Raw genomic sequence first — 18462 nt, 5'->3', positions numbered from 1 at the left:
AACTGTTATTTCATTATTATTAGTATTATTAGCATTGCAATTCTTTTCACTTTTTTTAAACACTCGACTCACAAGAATGTAATACTCATTTACGCGTCGTATCGTTGATGGGAAATCTCAAATAAAATTGGCTGATACCTTATGAATCTAATTTCTCTTCTTGCTTTTCCTTGCTCCTTCCAGTGTATTCTGGAAAAATTATTTTATTTCACAGATGAACAGTTATACGCGCGATCAAAGATCTAGCGATATCGACGGCGAGTAAGCGCTGCATCGTTTGCGAATCGACAGGACAAATTTTTTTCCGACAAAAGTATAATAGATTTCGGATAATATAAAAAGATACAAGCAATTAAAATAGAATAAAATCGCGTAGTCATTCAGCTTTTATTGCAAACGTGTATTGCCTGCGGCTATTATTTTAATGCGACTGTTTATTGTAACGTGAATATCAAGAAACGATTATAGTTCTCATTATCGGTAACAAGTAGTATCTTTTAAACGTATCAGAAATCCATCTATCGGAAAAATGAAAATTATTTTCCGCCTTTTCTTTTTATCATTTGCTCCCTTAAATAATTTACACACTGATTTTTATCTTGTTCCATTGATCGAAGCATAATTAGCTCGTGACCATATATCCATTATGTTTTGCTAACAAAATTAATTTTAGTTAATCGATATAAACATTCGGCCCGGTTATAACCAAACGAGATCCCTTGATTTTCAAACACTGAAAATAAAAATAATAATAAAAATGATACGATCGATCGTGTACAATTGATTTTTTTTCTTTTATCTAAAAGCTGTAGCATTAAGTTCTTTTTCATTACATGTAAAAGGGGAAAGTAGATTTAACTTGACCCGCACAAGGTTCGTATATTATTTGTTGTTCAACAACATAACCTCGAAAATGTGATCTCTTTCATTACGAATGCGTTTAACAAAGTTTTTTCAATACAATGATTATTTAATGCATTTAAATACATAGAATAAGCAAAATTTATTGGGAGTCTATAAAAGTAAACAATAAACATCGTAACTATATTACAATTCACTTGATTCGTACTATAAATAGTACATAATTTCTCTACGCGATAATGAAGTGTGAATGGATGTATAAGTTTCTTATTAACCGTGGTTCTGATGATTATGAATAGACAATACCTATTATGATCACCTTTTTCTGTTATGTTATCCTAAAAACAGGAACGATCAATTATGAGCTACTTTACAATATTATGTTTAAAACGATCCACAACTTTGAATAAATGTTGGCTACAAAAATGTTTGAAACATTATTTAATGTATCGCCCGAGAGTGTACTCCACTGGAATTAGTAACCATGATAAAAATTATATTACCAAAAAGGAACGCGCCAATAGGAGGGAAGCGTTAAAATTACAAGTGTTTCACGAAATTAAACAAACAAAACGAAAGGTAGAAGAAATTATAGAAAAAGAAAATATTTGGACGGTGCCAAATTTACTTTGCATGGGACGAATCGTCATATCCCCATATTTTAGTTATTTGATATTGTCACAGGATTATCAGGTAGCATCGAAATATGTGTTTTTCTTAGTTAATGTTTCTTCAATATTGTTTTCCTATTTTTTTTATATTTGCAGATAGCACTGTGGCTATTAGTAGTTGCAGGATTTAGTGATTTAGCTGACGGATGGATCGCACGTACATGGACGTCGCAAGCTTCTAAGCTTGGTAGTTTTCTAGATCCAGTGGCGGATAAATTACTCGTGGGTACATTGTTTTTATCTCTGGCTTGGGTAGGATTGGTTCCTATTCCTTTGACATGTCTTGTACTTGCAAGAGATATTGCCTTGGTTACAGCTGCTTCTTACATAAGATACAAATCTTTACCTCCTCCGGTATGTACATTATCGTAATATTATGAAAACATAAATACTTAAATAGTCATATTTCAGAAAACATTGACTAGATATTTTGATCCTACACATGCAACAGCCCAACTAGCTCCAACATTGATAAGTAAAATTAATACTGCTATTCAATTGTCCTTTGTTGGTGGGACATTGGCTGCTCCCATATTTCAGTTTGTGAATCATCCACTTTTGGAAGCTTTATGTTACATAACAGCATTAACAACATTAGCAGGAGGTGCCAGTTATTTACTATCAAGAAATACATACAAATTTTTGAGGAAAAAATCTTCGACGAAGTCACCCGATTAAGTATACATCATGTACATTAATGACAAAAACGATACACTCCCAACTGTTTATTGTTCACTTTGTACAAGAAATATTATTTAAATATCTATTATATTTACAAATTAGATTGATAAATACATTACTGATACTTTTCAATCACTTTACAAAAAATATTCATCGATTAATCTCTCTCTATTTTATATGTCTCATAGGCAAAACTTTCAAAGATATTTGGATTGTAGCACACTCCGATGTAATCAATTTCTAATCTAAAAGGCCCCGGCTTTTTATCTGCAAGTGTAATACCAAAATTGGTAATTAAATTTTCGGGCATGGGGCATTGATTTTCATGAATTTCTCCTTTGGTGGAGAATAAAAATTTTGAGAAAGGAATATTAACAGTTTGCCAATACGGACCACCTCTTGTATACATTACATAATTATAACAATTATACCACAGTATGTCCACAAATCCCCTTTGTAAAATATTTAGCATGTAACATCTGCCGTCCCCTCTAACTCTTAAAACAAGTTCATTATAGTCGAACCAATCGTACTTGTCCGGCCTTTTAAAAGATTTAAGCTTAGGGACTGTGGTGATATTACAGTAACCGCTCCGTATAGTTCGACCATCTTTGGGTATCCGGGTGTCTAATGTACCATAAAATATTCCAGTACCGGTAGGTGACAACTCTAGGCTGGAAAAGTTATACACTGATAGATACCAATGGATCGAATAGTACAGAAGTGTATAGAAATGCAGTTAATATCATTGAAATACTTGGCAATCGAGTAACCGTGATTATAGTCTTTGTCGGAGTTCACGATCCACCGATCCAGCGATTTTTGTGTACCATCAAACTTCCACACGATGTCATGCTCGTATGGCGGAACAATCGTCGAATGTAGACCGTACGAGCTTCGTAACTCTTGCTTGAACAGTTTGTACTCGTCTTTGAATTCGCTGCATGCTCTCCGTAATCGTTGAAGGAAGGTCAACTGCTCGGGTGGCTTATGATACACCGGTGAATAACCTGCATTATGATGTTCGTAGATCGTTCTTTTAATAACGAGAGAAGCTGTTTTGTGCGGTTTCAATGTGCGGAACATCACTGTCCTCGTATACTCCTCCACCGATAGATCGATCTACACCGGATTGTATCACTGATTTATAACTTCGTTATTTATATTAAAGTTCACATATCGTATACACACGACGTTCGTAACATAGAACGTGTAGAATAGGATTTTTTGCGTGTAAACGATGGCTGTTCAAAGCGTCTGGTGATATCAAATTGAACGCTGAAATGGTACTATTCAGGCGCAGTAGATTGTTAAACAATAGAGGTTTTATTTTTCTACGATCGAAAAATCACAATAAAAATGGGAATATATTTCACATTAAATTTCTATCGAGCGATGCTGCGGAAGACGTGTGCATACAATTATCTAATGGGTAAGAGACTATCACATGCTTTCTAACCTAGACGCTAGTTATATAGTATAATGGTTTTTATGCTTTTTACATGTAGAAAATAATTTAATGCAGTAATAATGGAAATATGTAAATAAAATACTTCATTACGTTATCCAATTTGATACTTTCATCACTATTTATCGTAAATATTTCTTTAGATCAACGATGAAATTATCAACCGGGAAGTATGCACGACTTACAAGTGGAAGTGTTACCGCTACTCTTGGTGATACATCGATTATGAGTACTGTGGTTAGGAAAAATGTACCATCCAAAGAGTCTATAGTTCCATTGACAGTAAACTATAGACAAAAGGCTGCTGCGATAGGTCGTATACCAACAAATTTTCTTCGTAGGGAAATGGGTCAATCGGAGCAAGAGATTCTCACTAGTAGAATAATAGATAGATCGTTACGTCCTCTATTTAATTCTGGATACAGTTATGAGACGCAAATAATATGTAATTTGTTAGCTATCGATGGAATCAACGATCCTGATGTATTGTCTATTAACGCTGCATCCGCAGCCTTGAGCATTTCTGATATTCCATGGAATGGTCCGGTAGCAGCTGTCAGAGTTGGATATATAGACAAACAGCATGTAATTAATCCTTCAAAACGGCAACTTCAACAAAGCAAATTGAATCTTGTTCTATCGTGTACATCGAAGAATTTAATCGTCATGTTAGAAGGATCGGCTGAGGATATTTTGGAGCCGGACCTCAGGAAAGCTATAAAAATTGGCGCAAAAGAATGTCAAACGATTATTAAGTCTCTGTTAGAATTAAAAAGCCGAGTAGGCAAACCAAAATTAGAAATCGACGATAATAAAGAACCAAACAAAGATGTGGAAGAGTTTGTAAGAAATTTTGCAGAAGATAAATTACGTGAGATTTTTAATTGCTATTCTCATGACAAAACTTCACGAAGTACTGCTGTTAATGACGTTAGGAACGAAATGTTAAATAACATGGCAGACCGTGACCGAGAATTTATTGAAAACGCTGTAAAACTTTTTGATAAAATTTGTAAAGAAATCTTCCGATCGTTAATATTCGAAACGAAACGAAGGTATACTTTTTACATTGATAAAGAAAACGACTAAAATTGATAACTAAATAAAAGCTCTTAAACAATTTCAGATGCGATGGACGTACAATCGATGAACTAAGAAATATACAATGTCAAGTTGATCTGTTCCAGCCTCTTCACGGTTCTGCTTTCTTTCAAAGAGGACAAACTCAAGTTTTAAGCACAGTAACTCTTGATAGTATAGAAAGTTCCCTAAAATTGGATATGATTTCAATGCTCACAAGGTATTTTTCATTCCAATTGTTTACAGACAGTTATTCAGTCATAAATGAATATAATGCTATTAACTTTCAGTGGTGTAAAGGAGAAAAACTTTTTTTTACACTATGAATTCCCTCCATACGCTGTTAACGAAACGGGTAAAGTTACCGGCTTAGATCGCAGAGAAATTGGTCACGGAGCATTAGCAGAAAAAGGATTGAAGGCGGTTATTCCCAAAGATTATCCTTTCGCCATAAGATTAACAAGCGAAGTACTGGAATCAAATGGTAAGTATCTGAGATGTAAATATAATTGCTTTATTCAATGATCTAAAAATATTCTCTTACTTAAAGGTTCATCTTCTATGGCTTCTATTTGCGCTGGTAGTTTAGCGTTAATGGATGCAGGCGTGCCAATATCAGCAGCTGTTGCTGGAGTAGCCATGGGATTAATATATAACTCTGACAATATAGAATCTGAGGAAGAAAATTATAAAATATTAACCGATATATCGGTAATTTCGTTTCCGTTCGCATGTAGTTAAATATGATTTACTATAAAAGTCAATTAATTCTTGATTTCTTGGTCAACAGGGTATAGAGGATCATCTAGGCGACATGGACTTTAAAATAGCGGGTACAAAGAAAGGATTCACCGCTTTCCAGGCTGATGTGAAAGTACCGGGTGTTCCATTGAAAGTGATAATGGAAAGTATTCAGAGTGCGTCCTTAGCAAAAAGTCGAATTATCAACATTATGAACGAAGTGCTATCAGCTCCAAAGATTGATGCGAAAGAGAACAAACCTGTACTTGATACCATAGAGGTGCCCATGCATCAAAGAGGAAAATTCCTTGGTATTGGGGGGTCGAATTTAAAAAAAATTCTTTACGAAACTGGAGTCAACGTAAGTATAAGAGAGTATGATAAATTTAAATCGATGAACTCTTTACACGAGCAGTTCTTTTTTTTTTTACAGATATATTCTGAAAACGATATTGTGTTTTCTATATTCGCGCCTAATCAGAGTGCAATGGACGCAGCTAAGAACATGATCGATGAAATTCTGCAGACAAATGTAGAACCAACGTTGACATTTGGCGACATTTACACAGCAAAGATAACTGAAATTCGCGAAACAGGGGTTATGGTTACATTGTATCCTACCATGGTACCAACATTATTACCCAATTCACAGTTAGATCAGCGTAAAATTCATCATCCTAGTGCGCTTGAACTAAACGTCGGAGACGAAATAAAAGTGAAGTATTTTGGACGGGATCCGGTAAGCGGACGCATTAGATTATCACGAAAGGTGTTACAAGATCCAATATCTTCTGCGAGAAACCTCAACATTACCAAAGGTTAGCAGATATAATCCATTAATATTTTTTGTACATAATGTATATATAATTAGCAGTTATTGAAATATTGTTACTCCGATCGAAAATATTCAGTATATTTGATAAACTTGTAAATGCAGTAATACGCTTTTAAAATGTGCGGCAAACATTTCTATCCGCACGTTTCTTAACTTATGTAAATAACATCTCATTCTATGCGCTATTAAAAATGTACAATTAAATATACAATTAAGGGTTTTGATTCCTCCTTGACAATTATTTCTGTGTTAAACTAGTTCATAGACTCGTTAGTTAGACTTCGACGCGAATTTCAATAATCGATGCAACATAAATGCAATGGTCATCGATCGAGCAACCGATAATTGACTCGTTTCAAGTTAGATCTTTATTTGTTTCTGTCATTTCTATTAGCACCACAGAGAATTCTGCGCTAACAGTGTTCTAATATCAAGATATTGAAAATGATTTCGCGTTTCCTCTATCGTTACGTTTTTAAACGTACATCTAGCTTTGTTTTAAGCATAATTGTTGCTTCGATGTTCTTCGAAAGAGCTTACGATCACGCTTGTGAAAATATTTTCGAATGGATAAACGAAGGAGTACGTTGTCAATTTTTTTTTTCTTTCGCTTATCATAGTCCTAAAGTAAACATTTCGATACAGTATTATATAATGTAACGTCTGCGTTCGTCATCTAAAAGTTTCTGTTTTTATACGTGTCATTTTCTTCACAGAGACTATGGATGAACATAAAGGACAGGTACAAGAACCTATCAGACAAATCAACCTATCATAAGCCTGTCGAAGAAAGAACATCTGATCTGCAACAATCATCTGACAAAGATACAAAGCAAGCCTGAAGGTTTTGTAGAATAACAGATATTATTGTTCAATAAAATGCGAAACAATTTTTTTATGAGAATGGTTTTTGAACCCATTTCGTTTGTCACTACACGCTCGAGTTATTCGATTTAACATTGTAACAGTTACTTCGTGGTTCTCTGAGATTGCACAGTTATCTAGCATTCCCTTTTTAAAAGACTTCCTTTTCATTGTATTCCAGCTAATTTCTTCGATCTATATTTTTACCTTTCAACATATTATTTATCGCTTTTAGCTGTACACCTATAATAAATAAGTAAATAAATAAGTAAATGTGTAGTAATATATTACAATGGAAATTTGCAAATTTAATTATAATTTCGATAAATCTTCTTCATGTTTCTGCTGTTTTTAACAATAAATGGCAAAAGTTTCACTTTTTCTTTTTAAATAATGTTCAATGGATAAAATATGAACAATGGGGTTTCTTATATTATTTAACGAGAATATTATTGGATGAACTATATCTAGAAAGACTGGTTGGTGTGATTCTATGACGAACCTCCGATATCTGGACTTATTGGGGAACAAATTACCCATAGAAGAGCTTTACTTCAAACGAAATCCTTTTGTTTACATCAATACGAATAATACCAGAGAATATGATGATATATGTAAACGTCAGTTCAGAATCTAACGCAGACTATTGTAAACATTCTGCGTCGGAGGAATTCATGCCGTGAAAACCAATATGGCAACCAGAATGGGAGCCAACGTCTGAAACGACGCAGACAATATGGCAAGCAACAATAGGGTCTATATGTTGGCCAGTCGAATCAACAAGATGGTATCCAAAGTAACAAAATGATATCCATAGAGGCGAGTGAGGTGAAACTGTAATCGTTTCATTTAAAACAAAATATTCATTTCAGAATGTGTCGGTGCGTACCACTTATTACTTCCTTTATTCCTCCACATCATATCGACGAAGTCGTGATTACTTGATATCGCAATGGTAAACTATTCGTTGACAAGAACGTGGCTGTAATCGGTTGATGTTTACTCGAGGATGATCGCAATAATTCGCGATTACATAGTGCCGTTGTTTCTTTACAAAGTACCCCATATTTATTGCCTTGCGACGTGAAACTCTCCCCTTCGAGAGACGAATATTTATCCTGAAAATGATAGACAGAATCTTACAGGTTCGCATGATCTACGCATACGTGCGTTACAAAATATATACATCATTAAGTACAGTTCTTTTTCCCATTATAAAGTATTCAAGTACGTGAAAGAATATTTCTTGAATATTACTTGAACGCTTGCCATCTATAGCGATAACCTTTGTTCTCGATCTTTGTCTTGCGAATGAAAGTTATCTTCTTCTCTGGTAACATCTAAAATATGTATCTATATATGTATCCCGAACCACCTCGGAATTTAGAACCTCTGTAGACCCAACTCTGAAACTGCGCGACTTTTAAGGTAGCCTAACTATTGCAATTCGCGCTGAATTTCGAACTAGATTACTTACTTTGTAATTATTCTATCTGGATTCGAACGCACTGTATAGGGTGCGTAAGAACCTCAAATAATCAAGCTTGCTACGAGGTTGTAACGCTGTAAATATATATATAACAGCGTTCCCACGAATGATCTTACCAGTATACTCTTAGTGGAATCGGCGTTATCAGTCACTCGTATTAATAAATACACGAGGTAGGTACATTTCAATGTCCATCGAATAAACGTAACCAGTGTTTAGTGAACAGCGGTTTGGTTGAAACTGTCCCGTCCGGTTTGAAAGGTACACGGTTATCATATTATTCTTACTAGATTCAATAAAATTCATTCAGATCGATTTATTTTGTAAGAAACGATTGGCTTGCTTCTTCCTTTGACTTTGTCTCGCATTCGTCGGCTATCTCGTTGGCTGGAAGTAAAAACCTCGCAGGCGACAATCGCTTATTAATAAATTATAAAATGGATATGAAAAAATGATTAACGATTCGTACGTTTTATTTTCAGAAGGAAAAGTCTAATCATGAAACTGTCGGTCGCCCTTGGAATAATACTATCTTTGTTTCCATTTGCGTTTAAGAACGCCGTTTCGAGCGAACACGAAATGGTTGCCGATGCGCCGGATATTTGCCACAACGAGACGTTAGTACTTAGATATTTTAACGAGCTACAGATCAAAAGGAATTCTATTATTTCTCCCAGAATAAGATGCATTAGCGTAAAGATCGACCGCCTCACTATCGACGATGGTGCCTTCGACATGGTACCAAACTTGCAATACCTTGATCTTTGGGGTAATCATATTTCTCCAGAAAATTTATTCTCATTCGGTAGTCTACCGAGCGTAAAAATGTTAAACCTCGGTTATCAAGATAAGTATAACTCATGGAATAAAAAACTGACGATAATCTACGAATATCCTGAACTGCGGTATTTGGATTTAAGCGGTATCGGTATCAACGAAATAAGAAGCGCCTTGAGAAATCCTTTCCCGAAATTAACGCATTTGGACCTCTCGAAGAATGGCATCGGTGTGATGCATATCGATTTTCTACCCAACACGCTGACACATATTGACATTAGCGACAATAGAAATGCCAAGTTGTCGTTAAATGACGCATCTAACTTATTGTCGCTAACGGTAAATAATATCGAAGACATAAGAACAGAGAAGCGTTTTAACGGATTTCCTTCCTTAAATTTGACGCGACTAACGAATCTGTCGTTGGTTAACAACAAAATCTATACCATCGACGATAGAGCGTTCAAGAATATGTCGAGTCTACGGTACTTGAACCTTTCCCATAATTCGCTCGAAATGATACCGACATCTATTAAGTATCTAAATCTGACTGTGCTTTCGTTGGCGTGCAACAGCATAACGCATCTAACGAGCGACTCGTTCTCCAATTTGGTGTATTTAAGAGAACTGTCCTTTAGCGTGAATATGATCAAGGAAGTCCACGTGAACACGTTTCAGGATTTAAGCCTGCTAGAAACATTGTATCTCGATGACAATCGGCTGACTAATTTGCCGGCCGGTTGGTGCAATTCTATGACGAAGCTTCGGCATCTGGACTTGTCGGGGAACAAATTCGTCACGTTAGAATCGGTCATCTACTCTTCCCAGCTGCCAATTGAAGAGCTTTACTTCGAGCGAAATTCTCTTGCTTACTTCAATGCGGATACACTGCGGATAATACCAGAGAATATGACGGTTTATTTAAACGTGAATTTAGAATCTAAGGCAAAGCAATGCGAACCGCAAAAGAAAACGACCGTTGACCGTTACAATTACGATTCTGCACAGTTATCGTCATCGTATAGGAAGTCGGAGACATCCATATGGAAGCAATGGACGCCAAACGTTGATCAGTTTGTTCCGAATTAGATGATTGCCTTAAGTATTGTTCACATTAAACGACGTCTCTATTACCGTGAAAATAAATCGATATATCGTCGATATGTTCCATTTTATTTTCCTCTCTAATAAAAATAAATCCATCGCGTTTTCTTCCTCTGCAATCTTAAAACGGGTCTACGACGGATGTTCGATCGTGAGGCGTCCAATGTTCGGTAAAAATTGTTCTTAGAACGTACATACTTATCGATTCGATTCGCGGTAACGAAAACAGAGTATACTTTGTTGCGATATCTCTACTCGTGCAGTTGAACTTTGTATGAATGTAGTAAAGGTCAGCAAACATTTTTAAACATCGGTATACGGTAGAGAAGGAGTGTTGAGGATTATTTAAGTAATTAGATCTCAGACGATGTCGCCAGTTTTCTGCTAAACGTTTGCTGGGAGAACTTTTACGGCTCTTCACGATGGTACGTGTCAAATAATCATTGTCTTTCTAAATAATTATCGAATATTGATAATTTTCATCGCAACATTGTAAGCCACACCGCGAAGCAATCGGTATCTCCAATTGTCACGATTGTCTTTTCTTGTTATCGCAGATCTGTTACTGTATTGTTCTATTCGCCCTGTCGATATTGATCGACACAGCATCAGCATCATCTGTTTGGTTCGATCCAAACACAATTGCTCCCGACCTAGATAAAAAATTCAATGAAAAAAAATTAAATGTCAGATGTACGGATGATGAAGTAATTAATGTATCCAACCTCGGATTACAAGAGATCCCAAGGGGAATTGTAAATAGCAAATATATTAAGTCAATTGTAATGGATAATAATAAAATAAGAATGATAAATAGCGACGAGTTCGATGGGGCGCCAAATCTAGAATGTTTAAGCATATCGAACAACAGTATTTCACTGGAAGGACTGAAGCTTAGACACGCTGCTATGAAAACTATCATCCTCGATCACCAAAGTTTGAGCGAGTTCGAAATGACTAACGTAATTAGGAACAATTTTTTACCGCAGACCGAGTTGGAAGCACAATTTCCAAATGTGAAAGTCCTTTCATGGAGAGGTATTAGTTACAACTTCTTAAGTGAATTTATAGCGGCCTTCCCGAATGTAACTACGATTAATCTAGCTGACAGCGATTTAAAATACATGGATAACAGTATATCGATGTACGCACCTAATCTGAAAAGTATTCATTTAGAACGTAACAGTATTAGGCAAATCAATTTGGAGCAATTTGGAGGCATTCGTGAATTATACTTGGATGAAAATCCTATTGAGTCGTTCGATGCTTTCGGGCCACAGGATTTAACAATACTTTCGTTGTCTGGTTGCTTTAAAGATCCACCAGGCTTTTATGTCCGCTTGAGAACCTTGCAATCGTTGGACTTATCGAACAATCAATTTAGCCAAATTTTGGATAATATGTTCGCGGATGTACCAAATTTAATGGATTTGAATCTAAGTCACAACAGATTAGTAGAATTTCCGGATTTGAGTGGTCTAATGTCACTTAGAAAATTGTCTCTAAGTTACAATCGCATTACTAGAATTACAGATATATCTGTTTCATCTTCATTGGAAACGTTAAACCTACGAGGAAACAGTATTGAAAACATCGACAAATTGTCATTTTCTAAACTTATTAGCCTCGAGGAACTGGATCTGTCGGAAAACAAGTTAAGTTCGTTGCCTCAAGATTGGAGCATCAGAATGATTAGCTTGTGGTCCTTAAATTTAAGTTCGAATAAGTTCACGGGTATAGAAAATATGAAAGTAGTTAAATCAACGAATTTACAACATTTGTACGTAAAAAATAATGTTTTCCCTATGATAAGTTCAAACTCGTTGCAATATCACGTACCACAAAGGTGCACGGTATATGTATAATAATTTTAATATTTATATAATTAATTTTATTGCGAGTGTAACGGCAACTAGTCGTCAACGATTTTTATCAAATAAACTTTACATAACGTTACAGTCAGACGTTCGAATCATTTATATTTTTCTCTGTTCCCATGTCTTTGCTGATTATGCGGTTGTATATTTCTTTCTTCGTTTTCGTAACATAACATAACACCCGATTCCTAGAGCTTTCTTGCTCGTATTATTGGTAATGTTGCGACAAATCGCTTGATAACAGATCATATATATATTGTATATCGCTGATCTGAATTCGACCTATCAATCCTCCAAACATGATTGCAACGTTTGAATTTCGCTTATATCGTTTGATTATGTCATCAAAGCAACTGCGAGGAACGTTCTCTGGCTATCATTTTGAAATACTTTTTTTATCTTTTTTTATTTATTTTTTTTATCTTTACCGCTCGCAAGAAAACGCTGATGGTTGCCGCTGTTAACACGATTCGTTGAAGTGTTCGAATTAAGCATTTCAGAATGTTACATTATATATCGTGAACGTTCTGATATCCTCCGGTAATATCGTTGTAATACGAGTCAAGAGATTTCTGCAGAACTCAGCACTCTCGATCCTTGCTGCGTTCTCGTGTCAACTGACGAACGAACGACACCCGTCACCCTGCGTTTCTCTGCCATCCCATCGACGCTTCACCCCTTCTCAACGGGAATGAACGTTTCCCCGTTCGAGCCAGTGCGACATATCTTGTTCCAGAGAAAGCTGAAAGACGATTGTACCTCGTTAACACGTTAACTGCCCGCAGCGCCATCATGACTCTTCTATTAAGCTACATATTTTACGTATAAAATAATATTGTTCTTAATAAAGATTTTAAATCGTTTCTTCGATTGTACGGGACTTGGTTTCTCGGTAGTTCCCCTTCAGCTTCACGTTCGAGATAAGGAACAGGGCGAACCGAGGGCTGGATCACAGTCCTGGCTCGTAAGGGTCTTAAATTTCTTCTGAATTATCGCGACGTTATAAGAAGACAAATCGAAATGACCACGACAGAGTTGCTAAGTCGGTCGAACGGGTTGAAGAAGTGACGCGTGCATCGCGCTTGTCCGTAAAATCGGTTTTGGTTCCAATTAAAAATTCCAACTTAGAACGCGAAACTTGAACAAGATTGTTAAATTTACGTTTCCCGATGTCGTTCACACGGTCGTACGTAATTATACTCGCGTTCCTCGTAAATTTCACGGTGATGTTCGCGGAAAGCAAATTTAATCCTTACCAAGATTTAGGTAAACAGGGTATAATGTTTGGCAAGAATGAACCGCGCATTAAAATCCGACATTCGTCACTCTTGCCAGAAATAATCACGACAACTACAAAACCTACCACGTGTCCTGTAATTTACCATCCGCTTCGATGCGAGCCCAACACGGTCCTAAATTTCACGCGCACTGGCCTGACGAAGATCGGCGACTTCTTCGTCAATAGCACGGACACGAGAAAATTGTACCTCGATTACAACGACATCAGTGAAATCTCCCCTAAGGCGTTCGAGGCGTTGCCAAACCTGCAAACGTTAAGTGTCCGCGGTAACAATATCTCTGTGAGCAAGTTGCTGCATTTCAAGGAACACAACGCTCTGAATTCTCTCATGCTGGACGAGAACAGGTACAGGGGCGACAACATGATCGTCAAAAGTATGTTGGAACCGTTGCCGAACCTGCGATACTTGTCGCTGCGAGATAACAAAATTTCTCGAATGGACGTGTCCATGAAAATGTTCGCGCCACGGTTGGTTCACTTGGATCTGTCCGGAAATGACATCGCGTCCACCGACTTCTTGATCAATCTATCTTCAACCGTGGAGAATGTTCAGTTGAACGACAACGCGATCTCGAACATGGAAAGAGGTTTGGAGAACGTCAAGGTTCTGTCTTTGAGCGGGAACAATTTTACGATTCTATGCAGAAGCCGTTGCTCTGGGCTGTCGTTGGTGGCGTTGTCGAAGCTAGAGCTTCTGAACCTGTCCCGTAACACAATCAACAAAATCATGGTGAACGCCTTCTTGAACATGCCGTTCCTCCGCACGCTGGACCTCTCTGAGAACAATCTGAATACGCTTCCTAACGACGCTTTCAATGGGCTGCCTTCGTTGGAGGAGCTGCGATTGGCCCGCAACAAGTTCATGTCTGTCCCGAACATGTGCCAGTTGCAACGCATCCGACACGTTGATCTCAGTTGGAACAAGATCCAGATGATAACGGGCACGAGTTTTTGCGCGAACCAGTGCTACATAAAGCGGATCAATTTGGCGGGCAACCGTATCTCGAGCATCCGTGACGGTACCTTCTACAACTTGGTTCAGCTGGAGATACTCGACCTCTCGAGTAACCTCATCGACGAACTTCCGATACAGTTGATCGACACCGCGAAACATCTGCAGGTTCTTCTGCTGAAGAACAATCGCATTATGAGCATCGACGAGCTGTTCAACGTGAAGTCGAATCAGTTGTCCGAGCTGCATCTACAGGACAACCCTTTGCCGTCGTTGAGAGTCTACATTTTGCCGGAGTTAACGATACACCTGAAGGACCTCACCCCGATCGTACAAATGGTCGACGTAACGACGACGGAGGCGAGCAACTCGGACGAATTGAATAACAATGACGATTCGAGACAGGACGGTAGCGATTACAACTTTAACGACGACGAAAATGGCGATATTTCGTGGGGAAAATAGTCTCAAGGTATAATTTCACGCTTGTCACGACAACTCCATTCTGTTCTATCGTTTTAAAATGCGTTCTCTTCGTTTCAGAATTTCTCGTTCGTGCTCGAAGACCAGAGAATTGAACCAAACGGTGCAGCGGCTCGAAACGATCAATGGGGTCGATCAACTCTCTTTGGGAAGACAATCAGACACTATCGTTTAGCTTTTTATATACTATAACTAGTATTCGGTTGCAAGTGAATCGAGATGAAAAGAGTGTCCGCGTACGACGGCGAATTTACATTTCTGACTCGAGCAGCGGGAGCTTCGAAGGAAATTTTAGCTATCCATTCTTTTTTTTCCGATTCATACTCAACCAAACATCCTATATTCACTGCCTATTTTATACAAATAATCTAGAATATAAAGTATTATAGAATATATTATTATAATATATATAATTACATTGCGAACAACGTCGTGATTTTCCTACTTTCATGTTGTATGCTATGCATCGAATAAAACAAAATGACTTACTCTCTGTAATTTCTCTCACGGCTTACCAGCCAACGGTTACGTTCGATAAAAATTACGATTTATTCAGAAATCGTATACGTACAAATTTTAGCGTTTCGCTCGGCTCTGAATATGCTGAACATTCCGTTTCCTGTAAGCCTATTATTCCGTTTCCAACTCTGTCTGAGCTAATTCCTCGAGGATCCACATAGCGCGTGCCAAGTTTCACGAACAATAGGGACAGTAATGTTCCCTTTGAGGAATGTGGAATGAACATCGTTGACCTTGGTACCGGTATTACTCGCCGAGGGAAACGCGGGCGTGCAAGTGGCGTTAGCAAAACTCCAACTACGACCGCAGCGAACAATTTTCGCATACTGCGTACGGTTTACATTCTAAGTATTCGACTTTTCGTTCCGTTTATCCTCGCACGGAGCGAGGCATAGCGATTCGAGGACTTTCAAACGTCTTAATCGGTTGAAACCGTGGAAAGAAGAGGCAAGCGTATCTCGCTGAGATATTCTTCGTAAAAAAGCAAAGAACGATCGATAAAAGTTGATCGTCCAATATTTGTCTGTTATTCCGTTCTTCCGGTTCGAGGCGGAAGCGGGTATCCGATTTTGTCTCCTGTTTACCAGGACTTATCGATTCGCCGGAGAGGCAATGAAGTGTCTTCGTTTGGTACTTGTAGATGGCGACGTGGTCACGAACGCGTGGCCGTTGGCTACTAGGACGTCGAATGGAGCAACAAGAATGAACGAGTTGGAATAACTTCGTAACGAATTCACGCCTCGTGTACAAAGATGTTCGACGTTGGAATGGATGACTTCGAGGCAGAAACTGGGCTCGTTAATGCGACGCTTATACGAGAACAAGCGTTTCCAAGGGAGTGCGCGTCTCCAGTGGCGAAGACAAGGAGTGCGATCAAAGACAACCGCGACACGGTGCGTCTATCGAGCTCATTGAAACAACCACCGATCACGATTTCTCCAGCTACTCGTTCCGTCTCTCTAATGAGATCGACATCGTATTTTCAGATTGCTTGAACGTTTCGAAATGGCCCCCTTCATCGAATACGGGACCGCTCGATTAGCCCAAGGATGCCATAACGACGTACGAGGACCATAATTGTGTACAACTCGAGCATTACTTATTTCTTCGTATCGAGTTACTCGATGGTAAATCGATTTGAACGATGTTTCCCTTATTGCTGGCTTACGATGATATCTCGTTGAGGTAACGGAGGGAAAGGGACGGAGAAACGGGTCAACGATACAAGCGTCGTTGGTGTCTGCCTGCTCGCAGTATTTATCACGTGCATCCCCATGGGCGCGAGATATTGTCGCCGCGTGTCTTTTGTCAACCGTAGCGAGATACATTAGAACGGATAGCGGAGCGTGTCGAGTACAAAGGGGGGGCCAGCAAAAACGAAAGGAATGTTTTCTCCACTTAGGAGCCATCCATTTGATGGGCCATCAAAGACGCGCGGCCCTTTGTCCTTCTCCCACGGGGGGAGGCGGAACGGTAACGAAAACGAAGAAAAAGCGAGACGCCTTTGGAAACGATCCTCCCTCCGTTCTGTCTCAAGTCGTTACCGTACCTCCGTGGCGAAACAAAAGCTGTAAAACTCCGACTCGTAGACGAAACCTTGAAACTTCGGCTGGGTCGTAAGGCGGTTCGAGTCCGCGAGTTAACCCTCCGTTGGGGGATATAAGAAGTTTCATTTCCATACGGCTAGCTCCTCCCAGCGCCCGTACGTGCCGCGCTCTTCGCATGGAAACGAATCAACCTCGGACGGTCTGATCTGACGCTGAGGCCTGCCAGATGGGTAACAGTCTCATCGATGAGTCCACTATCGGAAGCCAGAAGGAAGCCACGGAGTGACAACGCGTGGCGGTAGCCTCTTCTGGAACCGCGCGCGCGTTCGATTTGGCCGCCGCCAGCGTCGCGGCGAGTGGAAAGCGGAACGCGGGATGGAACGCGGCGGATGTTGGGGAGGAAGAGAAAAGAACGGGAACGAAAGGGATGGGAATCGCGCGGAAGAAGGAAGCGACGTTCCATCCAGTTAGATCTGACCTAGGCTGACCAAGCCACCTAGAGAGGCGAGATATCGGGGTGGGAGGCTCCCCTGGTGATCAGGGGTGTCAGTTGGGGTGGAGGAAGAGGGTGGACGAATAGGTGGGAACGCATGCGCTCTCTGCAGTCGGTGCGCTGGCAGGGATGCTCCTCGGGGATGAAGAAGGACGGACGGAGAGTGAACGAGTGCGAGGAACGTGGAAACTAGGGGAAAAAGGGAGGACGAGGACAGGGTGAAAGAGAAGGATTTTAGAGGGGCGAAGGGGTGTAGGAGTGTGTAGATACAGAGGAAAGTCGGAGAGAGAGAGAGAGAAGGGTGGAGTGGTGGTGCGTGGAACGATATAGCTAGAACAGAGAGGGAGGAAGCGAGGTCTGCCGCGTCTAGGCAGCTCGAGACTCTCTACTCCCACCCAGCTCTCCTCTTCCTTGCTCGTTTTCTCTCTCTCCTCTTTCAGTGTTCGTTCGAACACGGCCCGGTACGGTTGCTGTCGCCCCGTGCTCGAAGGATCCTCTTCGTGATGGGATCTCGCTGCCGCGGTGGTATCGGCAGGTTCCCTCGGTAGCCGATTCCCCTGTCCCACCGATGCCGCACGGCTCGTCAGGGTGACCACGCACCGCGAGGTTCCTCCAGAACAGATCGTTCTCGCTCGCGGCCGAACAGTCGACGCGTACGTGCACGCGACACACGCGCGAACAACACGCGACACCCACGCACAGACATACACACACACACAC

The 18462-nt window shown here is 39.5% G+C and overlaps 4 protein-coding genes across 5 annotated transcripts in view; 3 read left to right on the top strand and 1 right to left on the bottom strand.

Annotated features, from left to right (window-relative positions):
* Pnpase (polyribonucleotide nucleotidyltransferase 1) overlaps positions 1-7205 on the top strand; it is a 159182-nt gene extending 151977 nt beyond the window's left edge. The window contains exons 1-8 of one of the 2 annotated variants that reach the window (XM_076900555.1): positions 3497-3645; positions 3825-4736; positions 4808-4981; positions 5052-5245; positions 5312-5472; positions 5552-5863; positions 5936-6320; positions 7054-7205. In XM_076900555.1, the coding sequence (XP_076756670.1) occupies positions 3497-3645; positions 3825-4736; positions 4808-4981; positions 5052-5245; positions 5312-5472; positions 5552-5863; positions 5936-6320; positions 7054-7115 (2349 nt within the window). In that variant the 3' untranslated portion in view covers positions 7116-7205. Of the gene's footprint in view, positions 1-3496; positions 3646-3824; positions 4737-4807; positions 4982-5051; positions 5246-5311; positions 5473-5551; positions 5864-5935; positions 6321-7053 lie in introns of those variants that run through there. The other variant, XM_076900564.1, reaches the window with a different exon arrangement.
* Cls (cardiolipin synthase) lies at positions 787-2324 on the top strand. The gene is made up of 4 exons (XM_076900769.1): positions 787-873; positions 1210-1554; positions 1629-1886; positions 1944-2324. The coding sequence occupies exons 2-4, from the start codon at positions 1222-1224 to the stop codon at positions 2208-2210; spliced, it is 858 nt and encodes a 285-aa protein (XP_076756884.1). The 5' UTR covers positions 787-873; positions 1210-1221; the 3' UTR covers positions 2211-2324.
* Positions 2356-3435, bottom strand: Cia30 (complex I intermediate-associated protein 30). Its single transcript, XM_076900783.1, has 2 exons — positions 2971-3435; positions 2356-2887 (listed from the first exon to the last, which is right to left on the bottom strand). Exons 1-2 carry the CDS (start codon positions 3297-3299, stop codon positions 2371-2373), a joined length of 846 nt encoding a protein of 281 aa, XP_076756898.1. The 5' UTR covers positions 3300-3435; the 3' UTR covers positions 2356-2370.
* Positions 7206-8824: 1619 nt separating the features above from the next.
* LOC143428266 (podocan) lies at positions 8825-12527 on the top strand. Its single transcript, XM_076903037.1, has 3 exons — positions 8825-8863; positions 9173-10540; positions 11263-12527. The coding sequence occupies exons 2-3, from the start codon at positions 9189-9191 to the stop codon at positions 12434-12436; spliced, it is 2526 nt and encodes an 841-aa protein (XP_076759152.1). The 5' UTR covers positions 8825-8863; positions 9173-9188; the 3' UTR covers positions 12437-12527.
* Positions 12528-18462: the final 5935 nt, after the last annotated feature.

The sequence above is a fragment of the Xylocopa sonorina genome, chromosome 1, assembly GCF_050948175.1.
Source record: "Xylocopa sonorina isolate GNS202 chromosome 1, iyXylSono1_principal, whole genome shotgun sequence".
Lineage (NCBI taxonomy): Eukaryota > Metazoa > Arthropoda > Insecta > Hymenoptera > Apidae > Xylocopa > Xylocopa sonorina.
Note: the sequence above shows the minus strand (reverse complement) of the source record. Positions and strands in the feature narration are given on the sequence as shown.